The sequence below is a fragment of the Salvia hispanica genome, chromosome 3, assembly GCF_023119035.1.
Source record: "Salvia hispanica cultivar TCC Black 2014 chromosome 3, UniMelb_Shisp_WGS_1.0, whole genome shotgun sequence".
In the NCBI taxonomy this organism is placed as follows: domain Eukaryota; kingdom Viridiplantae; phylum Streptophyta; class Magnoliopsida; order Lamiales; family Lamiaceae; genus Salvia; species Salvia hispanica.
This window is the reverse complement of record NC_062967.1, coordinates 7,845,309-7,864,496: the sequence shown is the minus strand read 5'-3', so window position 1 is coordinate 7,864,496 and position 19,188 is coordinate 7,845,309. Positions and strand designations below refer to the sequence as shown.

The 19,188-nt window shown below is 30.6% G+C and overlaps 1 protein-coding gene across 1 annotated transcript; it reads left to right on the top strand.

Moving 5' to 3' along the window:
* Positions 1-16,167: 16,167 nt before the first annotated feature.
* On the top strand, positions 16,168-17,116 carry LOC125216998 (transcription factor bHLH162-like). Its single transcript, XM_048118813.1, has 3 exons — positions 16,168-16,386; positions 16,463-16,768; positions 16,872-17,116. The coding sequence occupies exons 1-3, from the start codon at positions 16,258-16,260 to the stop codon at positions 16,950-16,952; spliced, it is 516 nt and encodes a 171-aa protein (XP_047974770.1). The 5' UTR covers positions 16,168-16,257; the 3' UTR covers positions 16,953-17,116.
* Positions 17,117-19,188: the final 2,072 nt, after the last annotated feature.

Here is a 19,188-nt window from a genome sequence, read left to right as displayed (position 1 = left end):
AATAAGTAAAGTGAGAGAGAAAGAGAAAAAATAGTAAAATTATTGTTAGTGAATTATATGGTCCATTTCCTAAATGGATAGTTTATATTTTTAAAAAATGGACTAAAAAAAGAAAATAATTTTTATTTTTAAGAAACGGAGGAGATACTTTATTGGCTTATACATGGAATCTCAGTGACTTTCTTAGCTGACTTCCAAGATCTACCACAAATTGGTTGATTTCAAAGGGTGTTGGGATCAGAGAAGAGTAGAATGTGAATGCCAAGCCCTTTTAGTAATGCCAAATTCTATGTAAATTGAGAAAGTTGTGCGGATTTACCGCATTGTGCATCTCGTCGGCACGTCAGAAATTTGTAGCGTTGAGTGCCTCTTTGTAATTAGCATAAATTTTATACATTTTCATTAAAACATTAAAATGATAAAGAAATCTACTAGTAATAGACCATGATTCAATTGCTTTTGTTTTGAGATACCTACATCTTAAACTCAATTAATTTGGATAACAATAAAGAAAAGGAAATCACAATGATTTTAGTAATTTGATGGGTGTTTAGTTGTTGTTAGTTTAGGTCATCACTCCATGTTCCCACTTTTTGAACTTTGGATTCTCAGTTGAGTTTTCTATGTACTTCAATTCCGTTCACACATTTATGTACTTTATTCAAGTTCTATTAGTAGTAATAAAACAATTAACAGTTACTCCATAATAGATAGTAGCTATTAATATTTTATCATAATTAAGCCATTGCTACGTTTACGTATATGCAAACGATGTACTTGTGACTATAAGATACTATTAATTACACAACGACTAAAATAATACTATTAATACAAAAGTTGTCGTAGTATATCAACGCAAAAATACATAGAATAATACTTCCCTTCACTTTAATTTATAAAAACAACCCCTCTAAAAAATTTACTCCCTCCGTCCCAAGAAAGACGACCCCTTACTTGGGCGGCACGAGTTATTATGCAATTTTATTTTACTCCATGTGTTAAATGGAGAGAGTAAAATAAGGAGAGAGAATAAAGTAGTGATAAATGGAATTTTCATTTTTAGTAATGAATCATATTGAATGAGACAAACTAAAATGGAAAGTGGGTCATCTTCGATGAGATGGAAGGAGTATTTATTTGAAAAGGCACTGGTTACTTCCTTATGTGATCCATTTACTTATCCAAAATATAATTATTATTAATTTATTACTCTAGGTTAGAAATAAAACACACATCACGTAAAATGTCAAAAGGCTAATATAGTTTGTCTGGCGTGATATAAAACAACAATATGTTTGTGTGATGAGTTTCTAATGTGCCAACTTTTTTTCCCCCCGTTGAAAATGGTATGAATATTTAGTGAGGTAGGTGACTATGTGTTGGTGGGCTGAGAAGGAATTTTGTTTGCTCTACTCTACAACAAAGATTCAAGTTGTAAAAGTTTGAAACAGTCTATGAATTCATCCTTCAAAGATGTCAAGTTCATTTTGACCAATTCATAGCCTCCCACAATCTATCCAATAGCACGTCTAGAAACAAATTTCATGAAATTGATCTAGTCGGACATATTGAAGAAGCACCAAAAATCAGGACAATACAATAGATGGAGGACAAAAAACAGAAGTGAACCTAATCCTTAAAGATTAGGTGGCGCACCGTGAAGCCAACCTCCGACCCCACCTAGATCTGCCAGTGACTTCATCCCTGACTCTCTATGGCTCCTAAATCATCTAAGCTCTCCTTTTAGGTATTGTTTGACAAGTAAGATGTGCCTATCTTAATTTAATCTGTTAGCTAAACAAATGGTTGTTAGGCCGCTATGTTACTAAATGACTATTGAGTCTAGATAATTCTTTTATCTTGGATCCATCTACCTTTATCAAATAGGGCCTTATAATATACTCCCTCCGTTCCAGATAATTTATCTCATTTTTCTATTTTGGTTTGTTCCACATAATTTATCTCATTTCACTTTTTACCACTTTTGGTAGCGGACCTCATATTTCACTAACTCGTTTCTAATTATATTTTATTATAAAACTAATATATAAAAGTTGGACTCACATTCCACCAACTTTTTAAACTTACTTTTCATTACATTTCTTAAAACTCGTGTCCGGTCAAAATGATACGAATTATCTGGGACTGAGGGAGTATAATTTTTTGTCAATGTTAATCCAAAACGGTTGTTTCCATTTTCTTTAAATGTACTCCCTCCATCCCACAAAAGATGTCACATTTGTGGGATGACACGAGATTTTAGAAGGTTTTGTTTTGTATGTTAAATGGAAAGAGAAAATATAATTTTTATATTCATGGAAGAGAACTTTTTCCAAAAATGGAAATGTGATATCTTTTGTGGGATAAATTAAAAAGAAAAGTGTGACATCCTTTGTGGGATAAATTAAAAAGAAAAGTGTGACATCTTTTGTGGGACGGAGGGAGTACTACTATATAAATGTAGGTCTTATGAAAACGTAAAAAAATAAAAAAATAAGTTTGTTTAGTTTCTTAGACAGTGACATTTTAGAAAAAGTAAAAAAAAAAAAACATTATTTCCCTCTCAGTTGTAAGGAGTAAAATATACTCTTTCATTATACAATTAACAAACGATTTACGCCTTATAAGACAAACACTATGCATCACATATTAGTTTACTGATAACGACAAAGAAATTCAACAGGAACTATCTCATCCAATAGAATATACTTCGTGAAGCACATAGAAAGAAAGAGATAGGAAATGCAGTACTCTTTTTAATAATGGGATAAATTTCAGCATATTTTTCTGATGCTTCAAACTTCAAAATCAAATCGTATTAATTGGATGGGTTTTCTAGCTAGATTATAAATCAAGTTGGTATTGTATATTTAATATTTTTAGAGACCTAATAACTTCAGCCCGTTCATTATATATCTTTATCCATTTATTTACTTGTACAGATATAAATATTATCTTTTTATATATTTATTCAGCACACAATTTTAAATATTTAATTTGGTTTTTATGTGGTTCGTTCTTAGCTGAAAATAATTTGCCGTAGTATTTTATTCTTGAAAAAAAAAAAACATTTGCTACATATTGATAAATGATAATTACAAAAATAAAAATAAAAATAAAAGAAATACTATCAAATAAATGACATAAACAGTGAGAAAAATTGATCTTTTATTCTAAAACTTTAATGAGGTGACGTGTCACTTTTTGTTGAAGATCCCACGTTATATCTTTGGTAAATTGATATATGATCCGTTGTCATAGTATATATATATATATATATATATGTTGCATTAACGTGATTTAGAAAAAAAATACGTAATCGTTTAAACTAGAAAATCCGATGTCAATTGACAGAGAAAGAAATGTGAGATGTAATTTGAATCTGGTTTCAAAAAATTTTATTACAAAAATGGACAGGCTGTCCAAGATAGTAAAGAATAACTGTACACGTGATTGTAATGGTGGTGTGCTGGCTTTATGTTGCATATCCAATACAAATTAGCCTTATCCTCATATATACTCCTCTATATCTTCTCTACCCAAAACTTGGTCCCATGAAATTAATATATAGTGGAGTACCAATCTTTTTATACGAACATGAAAAGTGGATCACACTACATATGATTGGTTAAATTAAAATTGGAATAGTCGATTTGGCCAAAATTAAATTGATGGATTTGATTTTTAAATCTCAACCGATTTTGACAAACTTAATTGCCACTGGCCAAAATCAGTTCCAATGTCAATATTTCAAATATATACTTTAAAATCTGGAACAAATGGTTTTACCATCGGTTTTGAAGTTTGAACCCAAAACCATGAAAAAATGAAAAAGAAGGAAAATGTGAAAAGCAAGAGAAAATAATAAAAATCACCAAAATTAAAATCGGATCACCATTTACAGATTCAAAATCGGACACGTCAAATATGATGACGATTTTAAACTAGAACTGATGGTTCTTAAAAGTTAAACTGGTAACACCTTGCAAATTGGATGGCTTTGGTTTATCTATTTGGGTGTGAGACTATCGAGATATTCATCTTTGAAATTTGGATAACTATTGGTAAGCTACCATGCCTGCCAGTGATTTATAAAAAATATTTTTTTTAATCACTTTTTTAAAGATTTATGCATACCGCTAATTAAGTGCATGTTATTTCTCTAATGAGGGATTATGGAGTAATTTTTAACCAAAATTTAGTTTTATCACAAGATAAATTTACTTGCTGAGATAGTAACTAGGTGTTTTCTAGTACAAATAAACAAATCAATTCTCCATTTATTTTGAATTACAAGAAGACAACAATCACCTTTCACTAACACTTGAATTTAAATTAAAACTCGATAGAGTAGTGATCATTATAATAACTTAAAAACTCTTTTCACTTTGACAATAAAATCGATGTAACTCAAATTACTTATAATTTAGCACAAGTAAAATTCCAAGAATGAAAAGATATTAGATTATTTTTATCTGATTTTTGACGTCCCACAGCATTTTCTTTTTCTGTGATTGCAAAAGCCACAAGTAAAGTGCAATTCAATGTAGTAATTAAGTATGCTAGTTTTAACTTGTTAGTTGAGTGTATTTGGTTTCTAGTCCAATGATCAATGTTGATTATTCCATATAATATTCGACGATTACCTTTTACAACTAATGTGGGTTGGGCATTAACTTATGCATGTATAGTAACTCACCACTAATCCTTTGTCTTTATTCCTTATTTTCATGATATGTAATGATGATGTAGCAATATAAGATAAACAACTACTCCATATATCTGGAGGATTTATCAAAATTCGAGAGAGAGAAAGAGAGGATAATTTGATCATAATTCAAAAGAGGCTTTCATGATACGATAGATTATAATGATGATGTAGAAATATACTAATATAAACAACTACTCCATAATTCTGGAGGATTTATCAAAATTGGAAAGGGAGAGAGGATAATTTGATCAAAATTCAAAAGATGGGGCGATAATTTGAGGGGGCTTGACTATTAATTACTCCCTCCGTCCCGGAGTATTAGACTTACTTCTTTTGGGCACATGATTTAAGGAAGTGATATTTAAATAGTTAAAGTGAAGAAAGTAAAGTATGAGAGAGGGAAAAAGTAGGAGAGAGAAGAGAGAAAAAAGTAGGTGGAGAATAAAATAATATAGATGTTTTTTGCTAAAAAAGAAAATGAGTCTAATATGTTGGGACATTCCAAAAAGGAAAGTTGGTCTAATACCTTGGGACGGGGGGAGTATTAGTTTTACATTTTGGAGGTTCATCATTACATATTCCATTTTAAATTTTTTTAGTTTTGATAAATCGATTACACATTCTCTAAATTAATTTCATCCATATTTATTACATGTATAAAAATATAACTCATATTTATCCATAATGGGAAATGATCAATTGCTAACTCATCATTTAATTGCTAACTACAACTAATTTAAGGCCACTTGATTTTAAAAAACGTATGGTCTACAATTTGCCACGTGTAATTTTGTTTTTATTAATTAAATCGAAAAAAATTAAAAAAAACGCCAAATTAGGATTTTGGATGAAAATGTCAATATAGTGTTTCGAAAATATCAACACAATGCTTTGAAAATGTCAACACAAATTTAGGATTGACATTATATATGCTTTATATTGACATATTATCTTAGCTGTATTGACATTAACATGTGTACGAAAAAATACGAAAATTCTAGAATTTTTTTTTCAAATTTTGACGTCGGAACATATGCATGTAGTATATCGTTGGAATCTTTATAAAATTATCTTTAATTTGATATATGTTATATGAATTTAAAGTTTTGGGATTTCTTTTAAAAGTTAGTTATAACTAACTTGACATTAATACCCCTATTGATTTTTATTGGAATTAATCCTATAGCTTTATTGACGTTTTTTGTTGATCGTATTGATATGTTGTGGTTAATAATTTAGGCCTTTAATTTGAATATCTAATGGCTATTATTGAGTTGTAGTTAGCAATTAAGCATTGAATTAGCAATATAACACTCCCCTATGCATAATTTATTAAATTTTCTATTTTTTTTCATTTTTGAAATTCATGTCAAATCAAGACGAGATCATTATTTATAAACAAAATAAATAATGCTTATTGATTGAGAACGAACGATGGTTACCATTCGATTATCATTTCATTCATATATCAGCAATGTTTTGTAGCGATTAGGAAATTATATAGATAACTTTTTCTTCATCTGTCTTAAGTTTTAACATAGAAAACATATATACTGTCACATTCAAATGTAACTTTAGGATATTACTACTTTAGTTTTTGTGAATAATCCGAATTAATACGATAAAGTATCCCGCTTTCACTTTTATACATACAATATTCGTTGGTAGTAATTAAACTACCGTTTGTAATTTTTTAATTACCGAATCACACAAGTTGGGGCCTCCTAACATGGTGGATTATTGAATTATTGAAGTGGTGGAAAAGGAAATATATTTAATTATTAATCAATATCATGGTGGATTGAAAAGTTCACTTAAATACGATATACTTTTCTCAACTGAACAAAAAAGTGTACAAAAGTAATAAATCCTAAAACAAGATAATATAAACTATTAAGAGGTGATAATTACTGGATGGCGACCTTCTGCGTTGCAGTTATCTGTAATATCAGCATTTGACGTATACCCACTGCAAAGCCAAATGGATAATTACAACAAAGCATAATAACTTGATGTAAAGTCTTGTAAATATATAAATAGAAGAAACATTATATGAGGTGTACAACCGTATTGCTTTCAATATTTCATTTCGTTTTCATAGTTCGACAAATGCATACACAAAATATACAAGGAATTCTGTTTTTACAATACTTCATTGTGTTATTTTCTTGTAATGTTTAACAACAAATCGTTGTTATTGGTTCCTATGTCATACTCTCTAATTAACATAGCATAATGTTATACATAAAAAGAATATAGACACCAAGAGAATACATATCAATAAATACTCTGAGAAGAAAAGATAGTAACTATTCCCTCCGTCCGCGAATAGGAGTCTCATTTCTTTCTGACACGAATTTTAATAAATATTAAGAAAAGCCGTTGAAAAAATTTACTACTATTAGATATGGTCTCACTTGTATATATTAGTTTTAAATGATATGTGAGTGAAATGAGTTGGTGGAATGTGGAGCATCTTTACCATTTATGGTAATTATGAACCGGGACTCCTATTCGCGGACGGACTAAAATGGAAAAACGAAACTCCTATTTGCAGATAAAGCGAGTATTTTTCATGCCGATTTACAGACATAATGAAGGTTGATAGAAGAATTTAAGATTGTTTCTTACGTAAAAATAGGAATCGATTACCTAATCATTTTATTAAAAATAATTGAGTCTCTTACCATTCAATCACATCCTTAGGTTGAAAAGATCTCATTTTAATTAATATACTCTTTCATAATTAGTCTATCTTTGATTATGACAATCTTCGTACCAGTCCATCTTCTTGTATAGCCTTTCCAATACTCTTTCCATAATGCATATATTTTGAATATTTTGAAGGTTTTTAATGTTTGATGTATTAACATTAATCCATTTATATCTGCATAAATGCCTCACATTCATCTTTATCTTTCAATTAGAATTCACAAATTGAAAAAAAATGTTCTATATAGACCTCTAATATATATGATAAGCTAACTTTTAGATTCTCAAAAGATTAATATGACAAAGCCTTGGTTGAAAAAAAAAAGTTCTCTTTTTTTTTTAATTCATCAATTTTGCATTAAAATTTATTTTGTTAATAAGTACTACTTATAATACAAATCAAAAATTAAATTAATAAGTAGTAGTACATTGCTAGATATACAACTGCAAAAATTAATATTGCCCCCTAACTAACCATTTGCTGGATGAGCAGATTCAGCACCACCATTTACTTATTAGGTAGAAATTTTGCTAAAAATAGCTTGAATGCAAAATTTGTGTGGTCTCTCAATCATTAATTACGTGTAGCACTTTAGACTTTAAACGAAATTGTTCCACTATATTCAGGTTGTACGCAAGCTCGAGATGTGCCAAAACCGTCTCCCCTAATTTCTGGGCAGCCAATTTCTATATGACAAAAGTAAAATAAAAATAAAGAGATATACTTTGTATTTGAGAAATTTAAAATAAAAGTAAAGGTCAAATGTGGTTCCTAACATATGGCCGTTTTATCAATTTGGTCCTTAACATTATCATTTTGATTATTTGGTCCCTCACAAATAAACTCGGATCCGAATCGGTCCTCACTTAACAGAACCGTCAAAAAATAGATGGTGATTGCAATTTGACTATATTAAATTACTAATGGTAATTAATTATACCTAATTATAATTCTTAATTCCTATTAAATTACAAATTATTCATTTCATTTTGCAACTGATACTATCTTTTTTCCAATTTTGCTAATAGAAAAAGAATTATAATTAGATATAATTAATTACCATTAGTAATTTAATATAGTCAAATTGCAATCACCGTCTATTTTTTGACGGTTCTGTTAAGTGAGGACCGATTCGGGTCCGAGTTTATTTGTAAGGGACCAAATAATCAAAAAGATAATGTTAAGGACCAAATTGATAAAACGGTCATATGTTAGGGACCACATTTGGCCTTTACTCTTAAAATAATGCAACTTAAAGTAGTACTCCCTCATCTTACCATAAATAAGGAAGACGCTTGTTTTTATAGGGAGTACTATTTTGAAAAAATGATGTACAATAGTTAAAATGGAGAGAATGTAAAGTACGAGCTGCAGAGTACTATTTTATACTCCATCTGTCCTTAACATGTGTCCCACTTTGACCAGACACAAATTTTAAGAAGTGTAAAGAAAAGTATGTTGAAAAAGTAATAGTTTGTGAATATTACTTTTATATACTCCTTCATATAATGTGAGAGATAATGAGTTAATTAGTGGAATGTGAGGCAATTACCAAAAATAGTACTCCAACTATGGAGTGAGATATTTAACAAGTGATAAACTAAGACAGAAAACTGGAACATATAACAAGGGACATAGAATGTCTCAAATTTTATTTTTATTTTTAAAAAAAACAACATTTCGCTTATAATGGGATGAAGAAAATAATTTAAAAACAATCAGACACATGCCACAATAGAAAAGCATTTGGATTCTTGAATAGTTTAGATTGCAAATAAACATCTTGTTGTCCATAAAGAAAATAGCAGTCATGTATGCTAACAGCCTAACACACATGGTTGTGTGTCATTATTAGATATATAGAGTTACATGAAATTATAGCATATATAGAGGTTTACATGAAATTATAGATAACACAGAATTATTGCAAACACTGTCTTTTCTACCCTTCACACATTTCACTACAGGCAGTTTGTACCAAACACGTGTCTATATCCGTAAATAGGATATGGAATGTATACGAAACTTCTAATTCTAAACAATGAAGAGAGTGAAATTCGAGGAATCCAAATAGAAATTGAAAGATTTAGACCCAGGAGAAGAGTTGAGAAGAGACTAGAGAGTAGAGAGGCTGAAATTTAGACTTAAAAAGAGATGTAATAAAATAGGCTGAAATTTAGAGTTAAAAAGAAACGTAATAAAATGCAAACTTTAAATATTGTACAAACAACAAATTATGATTTGAATTGTTAAAATATGTCAACATATGATAAAATAATAACAACAAAAATATTAACACAATGTCAATAATGGATGTTGTGTTGACACTGTATTGATATTTTTGTTACTGTTATTTTATCATCGGTTGACTTTTTTTTAACCATCAAAATTATAATTTGGAGTTTGCATTTTATCAGTACCATAACTTACCATTTATCAAATAAATGCTACTTTGAAAAGTTTAATCAACTTGGAAGTTTAGTTATTTTATTAAATTTAAATTAGACCCGGTGTCCATAAAGGGACGTTAAATTTGGAACATTAATTGGATAAGTTTATATAATTTTGGCCGTGGTTTTATTTTTTTCGTAACGCAGTGGTTTTTTGGTAGTTGAAAATAGATCGATGGAAATCAGCGTGGAAATTCGGATGGTAAAAAAATTAATTTTCCTTGTTGATTTATGAAATGATCTAAAGATTCAAACATTTTATTGTGCATTTAAAATAACATATAAATTAATATACAATTAGTAAAATAAGAGAGATGAGGAAAATGATAGTTAAAGTAGTGTACGTAAACAGTAAATCCCACACTATTATTAGTGTTTAATGAGTTTTAGTGATGTACCATAGTCATATAAGTTGTTCATAAACTAATGTATGTATATGAATAATGAATTAGGAATAATTTTTCATAAATAAAAATATATTTATTTTTAAAAAAATGTACATATTTTCATGAGAAAAAAAAGTATGTTTAACCTTGCGTAGCGATGCGTCTGCATCGTTTTCTAGTTTTAATTGTTTCCGTCGTGAGTCAAAGAAACTATTTGAAGTTTGGTATTTCTGGGCTTGGGCCTGATTTATGATTCTTAATCTAGCCCTATGAATCACAAAAACTGATAATAGTGGCCCAATCGTTGACAGTGGATTTGGATTGTCTAACCGAGCCAACAATATGTTATAGTATTTCATCTTTTAGTTTATCCTTTAAAATTGTGATCTTTTAAATTTAAGAAATTATTTTCTTTTTAATAATAATATTTTAATTATTTTTTAATTTATTTTTTATACTTTATTAATTGTGAATTAAAATTTGTGCTATTTTTAAAGTTTATATTTTTAAGTGAAAGCGAGAGTATCATATTTCAATGTCCATACAAAAGCTTCAATTTAATTTAAAAATTCAGACCGTGAATTAGTTTAATCAAGAAAAACGCAATAATATGAAAATGATTAATGATTATGTTCCAAAAGTCATATCAAATATGATGGTGAATAAGTTAGTAAAATTATTAAAAAATATTATGTTGAGAAAAGGGAATCAGGTAAGAATTTTGAAATTAAATTGTGTGCACCAACGACAATATATTGCATAGAAACTCAAAATTTTACTAAGACTTCCATTGTTGACTTCCATTGTTCTTTTAAATACACAGAAATTGAATAATGAAAATCGAAAATGAGACTATAATGTTAGAGGGAGTTTATATTTCCTTGAGAAAATGAGACCATCGCACTCTCACATTAATTGGGGAATAAATAAAAGAACAAATAATACTCCCGAATATGTTGAAACTATAATGAGACTCTTTTAATAAGAAGTACGTACATAATAAAAAACAAAACCGTGAAAGTGTTGCATAAAATAGACAATATCATTGACCTTCAGTGTGCAACGAATTGAAGAACCATCATAACAAAATCAAATCCTATATTGTCTTGTTTGAAGGAAATATATTAGAATTGAAAATAAAAATAGAATTAAGAATTAGTTTAGGATTTATTAGTTGTTATTTTGTGCCTATATATAAGGCTTTCCATTCCATTGTATTTTGCATTAAGACTTTACAAAATGTAGTCCATAAATGAATTTCCCTTTTTCTCTCATCTCTCACAATCGTTTTCTTCTTCCTCCTTCCATGGAGGTTTCTCCATTCCTATTCAACTCTCTATATTTTACATGGTATCAGTGACGAAAGCTTCCGCAATCTCTCTCTCTCATATCTCGATCTTCTCCGATCGATCTTCTCCTATCGCGATGAACAATCGCAATCGAGCCTTATCTCCCGATCTATTTCCTTTTTTGTTCATGATCTTCTCCAATTTTTTTAATTTTTTTTTTTTTTTTTTTTTTTTTTTTTTTTTTGTGGTTTCTCTGATCGAGATCTTCAAAATCTGGGAAATAGTCTCTGTTCTAGCATGTTGTTTGGCTTTTGTTTCAGTTGGAGGTACAGTACCTGATAATGCAGGTTCGTACCACTCCAAACTGCAAGACAAGTTTCCTTTGTAATGGAAGTGAATAACAACTCAAGTCTATGGAGTTGCTGCTGAAATTTGGGGTGGAGCTTGATTCAAACTTTTTCAGCAGCAACTGACTCCTCTTTTGTATCAACAATCAAGGCTTTTGAATGTGCCTATCGCTATGAAGATCAAGATGTTTTCTCCTAAGGGTTGCTAGAATAGATTTGTAGTTGTTTTGTGATTTGATGCTTGTTGTCAAGATGGTAGCAATTGTTGTGCTTCCATCTTGAGGGAGGCTATTAGAATTGAAAATAAAAATAGAATTAAGAATTAGTTTAGGATTTATTAGTTGTTATTTTTGTGCCTATATATAAGGTTTTCCATTGTATTTTGCATTAACACTTTACAAAATGTAGTCCATAAATGAATTTCTCTTTTTCTCTCATCTCTCACAATCGTTTTCTTCTTCCTCCTTCCATGGAGGTTTTTCCATTCCTATTCAACTCTCTATATTTTACAAAATATGTTGGGGTGCAACGCAAAGAAAGAACTATCATAGTATCTGCATCCAAAGAGCATGGATATAGACCCGGATCCAATTTTTGTTCATTTTTTACTCTATGCTCTTCTGCAAGAGCACAACACCCACATTCATGCTCTTTCGCAAGAGCATGTCCCATATTTTTATTATTCAATTTAAATAAAACATTTCCACAATATTAAAATGCATTAAAAATACCTGAACTACTATTATAAATTACAAAAAAAAAGTGAAAAATTACATAATTAAAATCCAAAAAATTAACACTACATAATTAAAATCCTATAAATTGAGGTTGAGAGAGTTGTTTGGTGTAGTACTATGATTTTTTGTGTTGAAATGAAGGTAATTATAGATGAAAGTGTGAATTTTGGGATAAAAATAATAAAAAAGTAAATTAAAAGTGTGGAAAAATGAATATATTCTATTGGGAAGTGGAAAAATATTTTTTTTTTATTAAATCTCTATTTTTAAGATTTTTTTTGAATTAAAAAAAAAAAGATAAACCAACGACCAATCAAAGCATGCCATGTTGGCTGCTCGTGCTCTTGCCGTTGGCACGGCGGTGCTCTTAGCTAAAAGCAGGGTCGTGCCGTCGGCAAGAGCACTGCAGCGAGCAGGATACCCGTCGTGCCGACGACACGGCTGCTGCTCTTAGCTAAGAGCACCGATGTGCATGCTCTTAGAATTTAGGATAGATTTTTTCAGAAAATGTCAATCCGACGAACCTCATATTATTATTAAAACTTTTATAATATTATACTTTTACTATAACTCTAACAAAATGACCTACCGGTCAAGAAAAATCAGCTCAATCAAAGAAATAAAGTCTTGAAATATCCTAGAATTTCAATCTATCTTAGTAAAAATAAAAACTTAACTTATACCTTTATTAGTAGTACTATCTATTAATCCTGACGAGAATATTAGTTTTGATGCGTTTCATCTTTCTAGATTACAAGATAAGTAAAGCGCAACACAACACTTTTTAATATTTTACTACTTCAAGTTATGGACATCAGATGACCACGTACGTCAATAATTAGGAACCAATGAACATATGAAGGTTAATTATAAAATTTAAAATTGCAGCCGCACTCTTGAACTATCCCAAAGTGGAGCAAATGCATGCATAATTGCATACAATTAGAAAACTTTATTTTCTTCAAAATTATCATATTTAAATTTAGTTTATTATATTCTAATAATTTGTTTTTTTACCGTTTATCCTATTAAGCATATCGTAATTGTTGCGACACTTCATAACCAACCAATTGATCATGGATCAGTAACGAATTTAGATGAGTGCTAGACTGCTAGGTCGGTGAAGCTAGGTATGTTACGACTCAGTGTTTGATATATAGACTAAATAGACTCTCTCACTTAAAAAGACTAGTCTTTAGACTGAACTCTTCTATTTAATTTGTATTAAGGTATAATTAATTATTTTATATTTCATAGTATATAGTATATGATAGGAGTAGAAATATTCTTAATTGTATGCCTCCGCCACTGTCAGACTACAGCGCAAAAATTTAATCATGAATTACAATAGGTTTTCTAACCTCTCTCTCTTCCGATGTAAAAGCTTAAACAACAAAATTTCAAATATTTTACTAAGTAGGAGTATATTATATTCTGGAGTCTGATTGGACTCGAAAAAGGAAGCAAAATTCTGCCTTGTCACTTTGTTTAATGGATCCCCACTCGTTCCACTGCCTTTCAAGATAGAAAATCTGAAAAGTGAATGGATAGGAGTATAATTAAGAAAAGTTAAAGGCAAATCATGTTATGCTTCATTAATCTAAATTAATTAATAAAAAGCGAGAGTGTGATACACACCGGTTTTCCAATATCACCTAGATTTCTCTTGCTAACAATATACTACTACTATTATATACCAACATATTTAATACTTTAGCTTTAAATTGGAGTATAATATTTATTTTTATGCATAATGATCTAACTATTTTTTCTCAAAATTACTGATAACTTGAACATATAACCAAAATTATTTAGAAGTAAAGTAATAGTAGTATAGTATATAACGTATTACTGTTTCAAAATGGCTGAGTCAGTTTTTCTTTACACCCGCTTTACAAAAAAGAAACTATTCAAGATGGAGGGAGAATATGTATCAAAACCAATATGAGATGATTAATACACTCTTATTAATTTATTGATATTATTTCCTTTAACTCATTTATTATAACCAACTTTAATCCATTATTTCTCACTTATCTGAAATCCGTTTAGAGAAAATGAATATACCAATGTCATCTATTCTGAACATAGATTGACATTATATCATTTACTTTCACAAAATTAAATATTCCATCACAATTACGATTCAGTCAAAACCTTTCACAACTCCAACATTTTCTTCTTATATCCATCCAATCATATTTCTCTCTCACCATAAATCACCTTGGGACGCAGTGGTTACACATTCACTAAATAAAAAAAAGCTACAATATTGTAGCATGACTGAAGTCTTTAAATCCACTTACACCTTTGTCTCCTCATCCACATCCACCACATCTCGACCCCCTCCATCTTTGACAACCATCCATATAAACGTAAATCCAACTACAGCAACAATCTACCGAAGTATCACATTCGACAATTGAATTAAATGAAAAGTTTCACATTAGACAATTGAATTGAGAAAGCAGTGAAAGAAGCTGACAACTTGGGGCAAGGAATGGATGAAAATAACAAAGAAGACGATGACTTGCACTTCAGATAGTTTGCGATTTCTCCATCAATTCAAATTTCAGCTCCGAACTGGGCTAAGTGCTGGGAAAGATTGTGATTTGGGCAATGGTAGTGAAGCTAAAAACTTATTTTATGTGGGTAACATTAAAATATTTATGGAGAATTTTAGGCCAGTTTTTAAGTTCGTGACAAGTAGGATATAGTAATTAACCTACGGTAGGAAATAACATGTAAAGTTTGTGAATTTAAAATAAATTTAAAGTTAGTTAAAAATACCTAAATTTGCTTAAAATTTATAATTTTAAGGACGAATGTTCTTAAAATTTAGCAGTATTTTTTTTTTGATAATTTTCCTTTAATTTGAAATTGAGGCCAAAACCCCTCTCTTTTTACAACTGCAACTATTATTCCCTCTAAAGCTACTTTAGAATTGAGGGGTCGTCACTTTTTTGTCTTTTAGTTATGTAATATTAAATGTGACTGTATTTGTTAGTTTTCCACAAGACTTGGGACCGTACTTTAAATATAATATTACACTCTCATGTGAAACACACTCTTTCTCAATTTTTTATAGAATTCCTTATGTTACACAAAAATGTCATACTTGTGGGAACAATACAAGATTTAGAAAGTTTATTTAGTGTGTTAAATGGTGAGATAAACATAATACTTTTCATTTATATTAATGTGAGAGAGAATTTTTGTAAAAATGAAAATATAGCTTTAGTAGGATAATTAAATAAGAAAATGAAATATATTTTACGAGGGGGAGTACTAGCTAAGAATCTACACAAACTGGTGATTGGTATACTTGTAGTAAAGTCTCGTAAATTTTAAATTAATTAGTAAATAAAAATATATTTGAATAAATAATTATTGTAGTTTCGTATGTATAGCCCATTTCAAAACCTTGGATGATAGTACTAGCTAAACTCGAGAAAATGAAATGGTCAAAAATCATGCCACAAGAGGCCCACTGCTCATCCCTTTTCTGCTCAAGATATTCACCTTTATCTTCTCAATCTTCACCATCACTCATTTGTAGCCAAACCCAAACACACATTAAATAATACTACTCCACACACATCCTCTTTGCATTTGGAGGCAGAGATGGATCAAAACCCTAGTTCTTCAAGGATGGTCGTAGACAGAAAAACTATAGAGAAGAACCGGAGAAATGAGATGAAGGCCCTCTACAACAAGCTCAACTCTCTAATCCCTCCTCAATCTAGACCTAGGGTTAATCCTTAATTCATTTATGCTTGCTTGGTTTCCAATTTAGAGTCTTAACTATATTTGAGTTTTTGTGTGTTAGGATATGGTTTCGCTGCCGGATCAGCTACAAGGCGCGACAAACTACATAAAGATGCAGGAGGCTAAACTGGAAAAGATGAAACAGAAGAAAAACTGCCTTGTTTGGAGCAAAGGAGGGCCTAACAATTTACCAAACATCGATGTTCGAGTAATGGGTTCAGACCTACAAGTGGTGCTCATAACTGGACTCAATTCTCAATTCATGTTCACTCAGATCATAAGGCTGTTGCATGAACAAGGAGCTCAAGTTGTCGATGCTAGTTTTTCTGTACACAACGACACCGTTTTCCACACTATTCATTCTCAGGTAGTATAATAGTAGGTTTATATAGCTTTGTTAGTTCTCACAAGCTGATATTTGCTTATATATCTGTTTCTCATTGCCTACTTTTTTTGTTTTATTTGTCAAGATTGGAGATCAGTTTGAACAGAATCATGCGGCTGCGAGGATTTCAGAGAGATTGCAGAAATTTGCCTATGATTGTATTTAAATATTTATTCAAGCATTTGAGGTGTTGAACGAGCTGTTCATTGTTGTGTGATTTTGAGAAGAATTTGGTGTAAGTAAGGCTCTAGTTTTTCTTCTAGAGAGCTCATTAATATGATTTTATTCTTGCCATCTGAATTTAATGTGGTTCCAAAGAATTAGTACTAATGTGAATGTCTAGTAGCTGCATAATACATGTTTAATTACCCTATGGTGTCATGGGAATTCATTTTTTGATCACCATAATGTATAAGGGAAAATATTTCATGGTTTGGCATGAGACCTAGAAGATGTGTTAATTTATGTAAAGTCATATGAGGTCCAGACCTAATTATTTAGCCCACTAATTCTCCAGGTCATAATTTAAATATAGAAAATATATACGGAGTACTATATATCACTTGTTGTGACCATCCTGATATGGTTATACCATATGAATTGCTAGTCAACATGTTGGAGTATGGATCGCTTGATTGTAATAGCTAATTACCAACAATGTAAATAGTGGATAGAAAATTTCCATGTGATGAAATCAGCAATTCAGCATATACCATATATATATATATATATATATATATATATGTACATGATGTCATTAACCTGCGAGGTAGTACAAATTTAGAAATCCCTTTTTGTTTACCAATTTTCGGTTGAGCATGCGTGTGTACAGATCTTCTGCAAGTAATTCAGATTGATAATAACCTTACATTGTTCGAATTGCCAATTACTAATACAACCTCAATGTGTGTGTGTGTCAAGTAGATAGAGTACCTGATTAATTTTTATTTATAGCAGTATAGTGGAAAATATTTTTACATAGATATTTGTCAGAGCACAGACATTAAATAAAGGTAAAAAGACCACTGTTGAAAGACCTGATCTATATATATTCTTGTCCAAAAATGAAATTGATCAATCAGTATCTTATAAATATATTGTGAGATTATAACGCCGTGTATATGGGTTACTGTAATGTCGAATATAAATATTTAACCAGACTATAAATATTTATGAAGACTACTCTAAATTGAAAAAATAACAAAACAAATGAAACAGAAATTACAACAAAATAATACTCCAACAAACTAATTGTATGTCTGAATCAAAACCATCTTTCCACAAAACATATTATGCAATATGCATCAGTTGGTGGTCAACGTAATGTCCCCAAAAATAAAATGACTCTCTCTAATTGTGTATAAGTACCTCGAAACCAAACCAGATGAATACCGAAAAATTTGATAGAGTTGTCATCCGAAAGGCCAAAGGGTCGGACCATGTGAAATACAAAGGCTTCCAACACAATATGATGTTAAGATCAAAAAGCTAGTGGGATAAGGGGATAACGTGGGAAGCGCCGAACCATGTAATGTGGAGTGAGATTGCGATAGATTTCGTTAGACGTACTTCTCTATCGATTTATAGCTTTTATCAAATCTTATTCTAAAGTGCATATGTTTTTTTCTTTCGTGCAGAACAGCACATGCCTTCCTTACACACACACTCACAGCCTATATTTATACAGTAATAGTAGTATTTACTTTTTATGAGGACAGATCCGACACAAATTTGCTATGCTAAATAGCTGAAGTTAGCACATTTTTTTGAGGAAATGAATAGTATAATTAGAGTGAAAAAAAAAAAAAAGTAATTGTTCAATTGGGGCCAACCAAATCAACTTGAATGGGCCAGAAGAGCACCGGCCCGTAATCCTTCCACTGCAGAGAGCGGGAAGTTTAATGCTGCTCTGTGAAACCAGCCTGACACGGTGCCCTCCACTTTAGGAACCAAGTGGCCCATCCCTTCGGACAGACCGCACGGCCCAACTCCGCCGCTTGGAACGGGCAGGCCGGAAAAGCTACCCGAAGCCCAGCTGAATGATCTGGCCCAACGTTCAATTACTTTGATGCCCCCACTTGGGTCACAAGCCCTCGTTACAAGGCTCGGCAGTATATTGTGTAAGTTTTGCTATTATAAATACCAAATATTATTGTACGGTAACCGATGTGGGATATATCACTTGTCTTCGTTCTGCTTACTTGTGGTAAGAGCACATTGCATAACATCATTTCTGTTTAAAACAAAGTTCACAAATTAACTTGAATGAGTACAATCTCGGTCATTCACCTTCGGAAATTACCACTGCAAATAGAACTCTTGTCACAGTCGAGCAAATGCAAAGATAAAATGCCCAACTGAATGTACATAAAAATATAGTCTTAAATAGATTTAAAAATTAG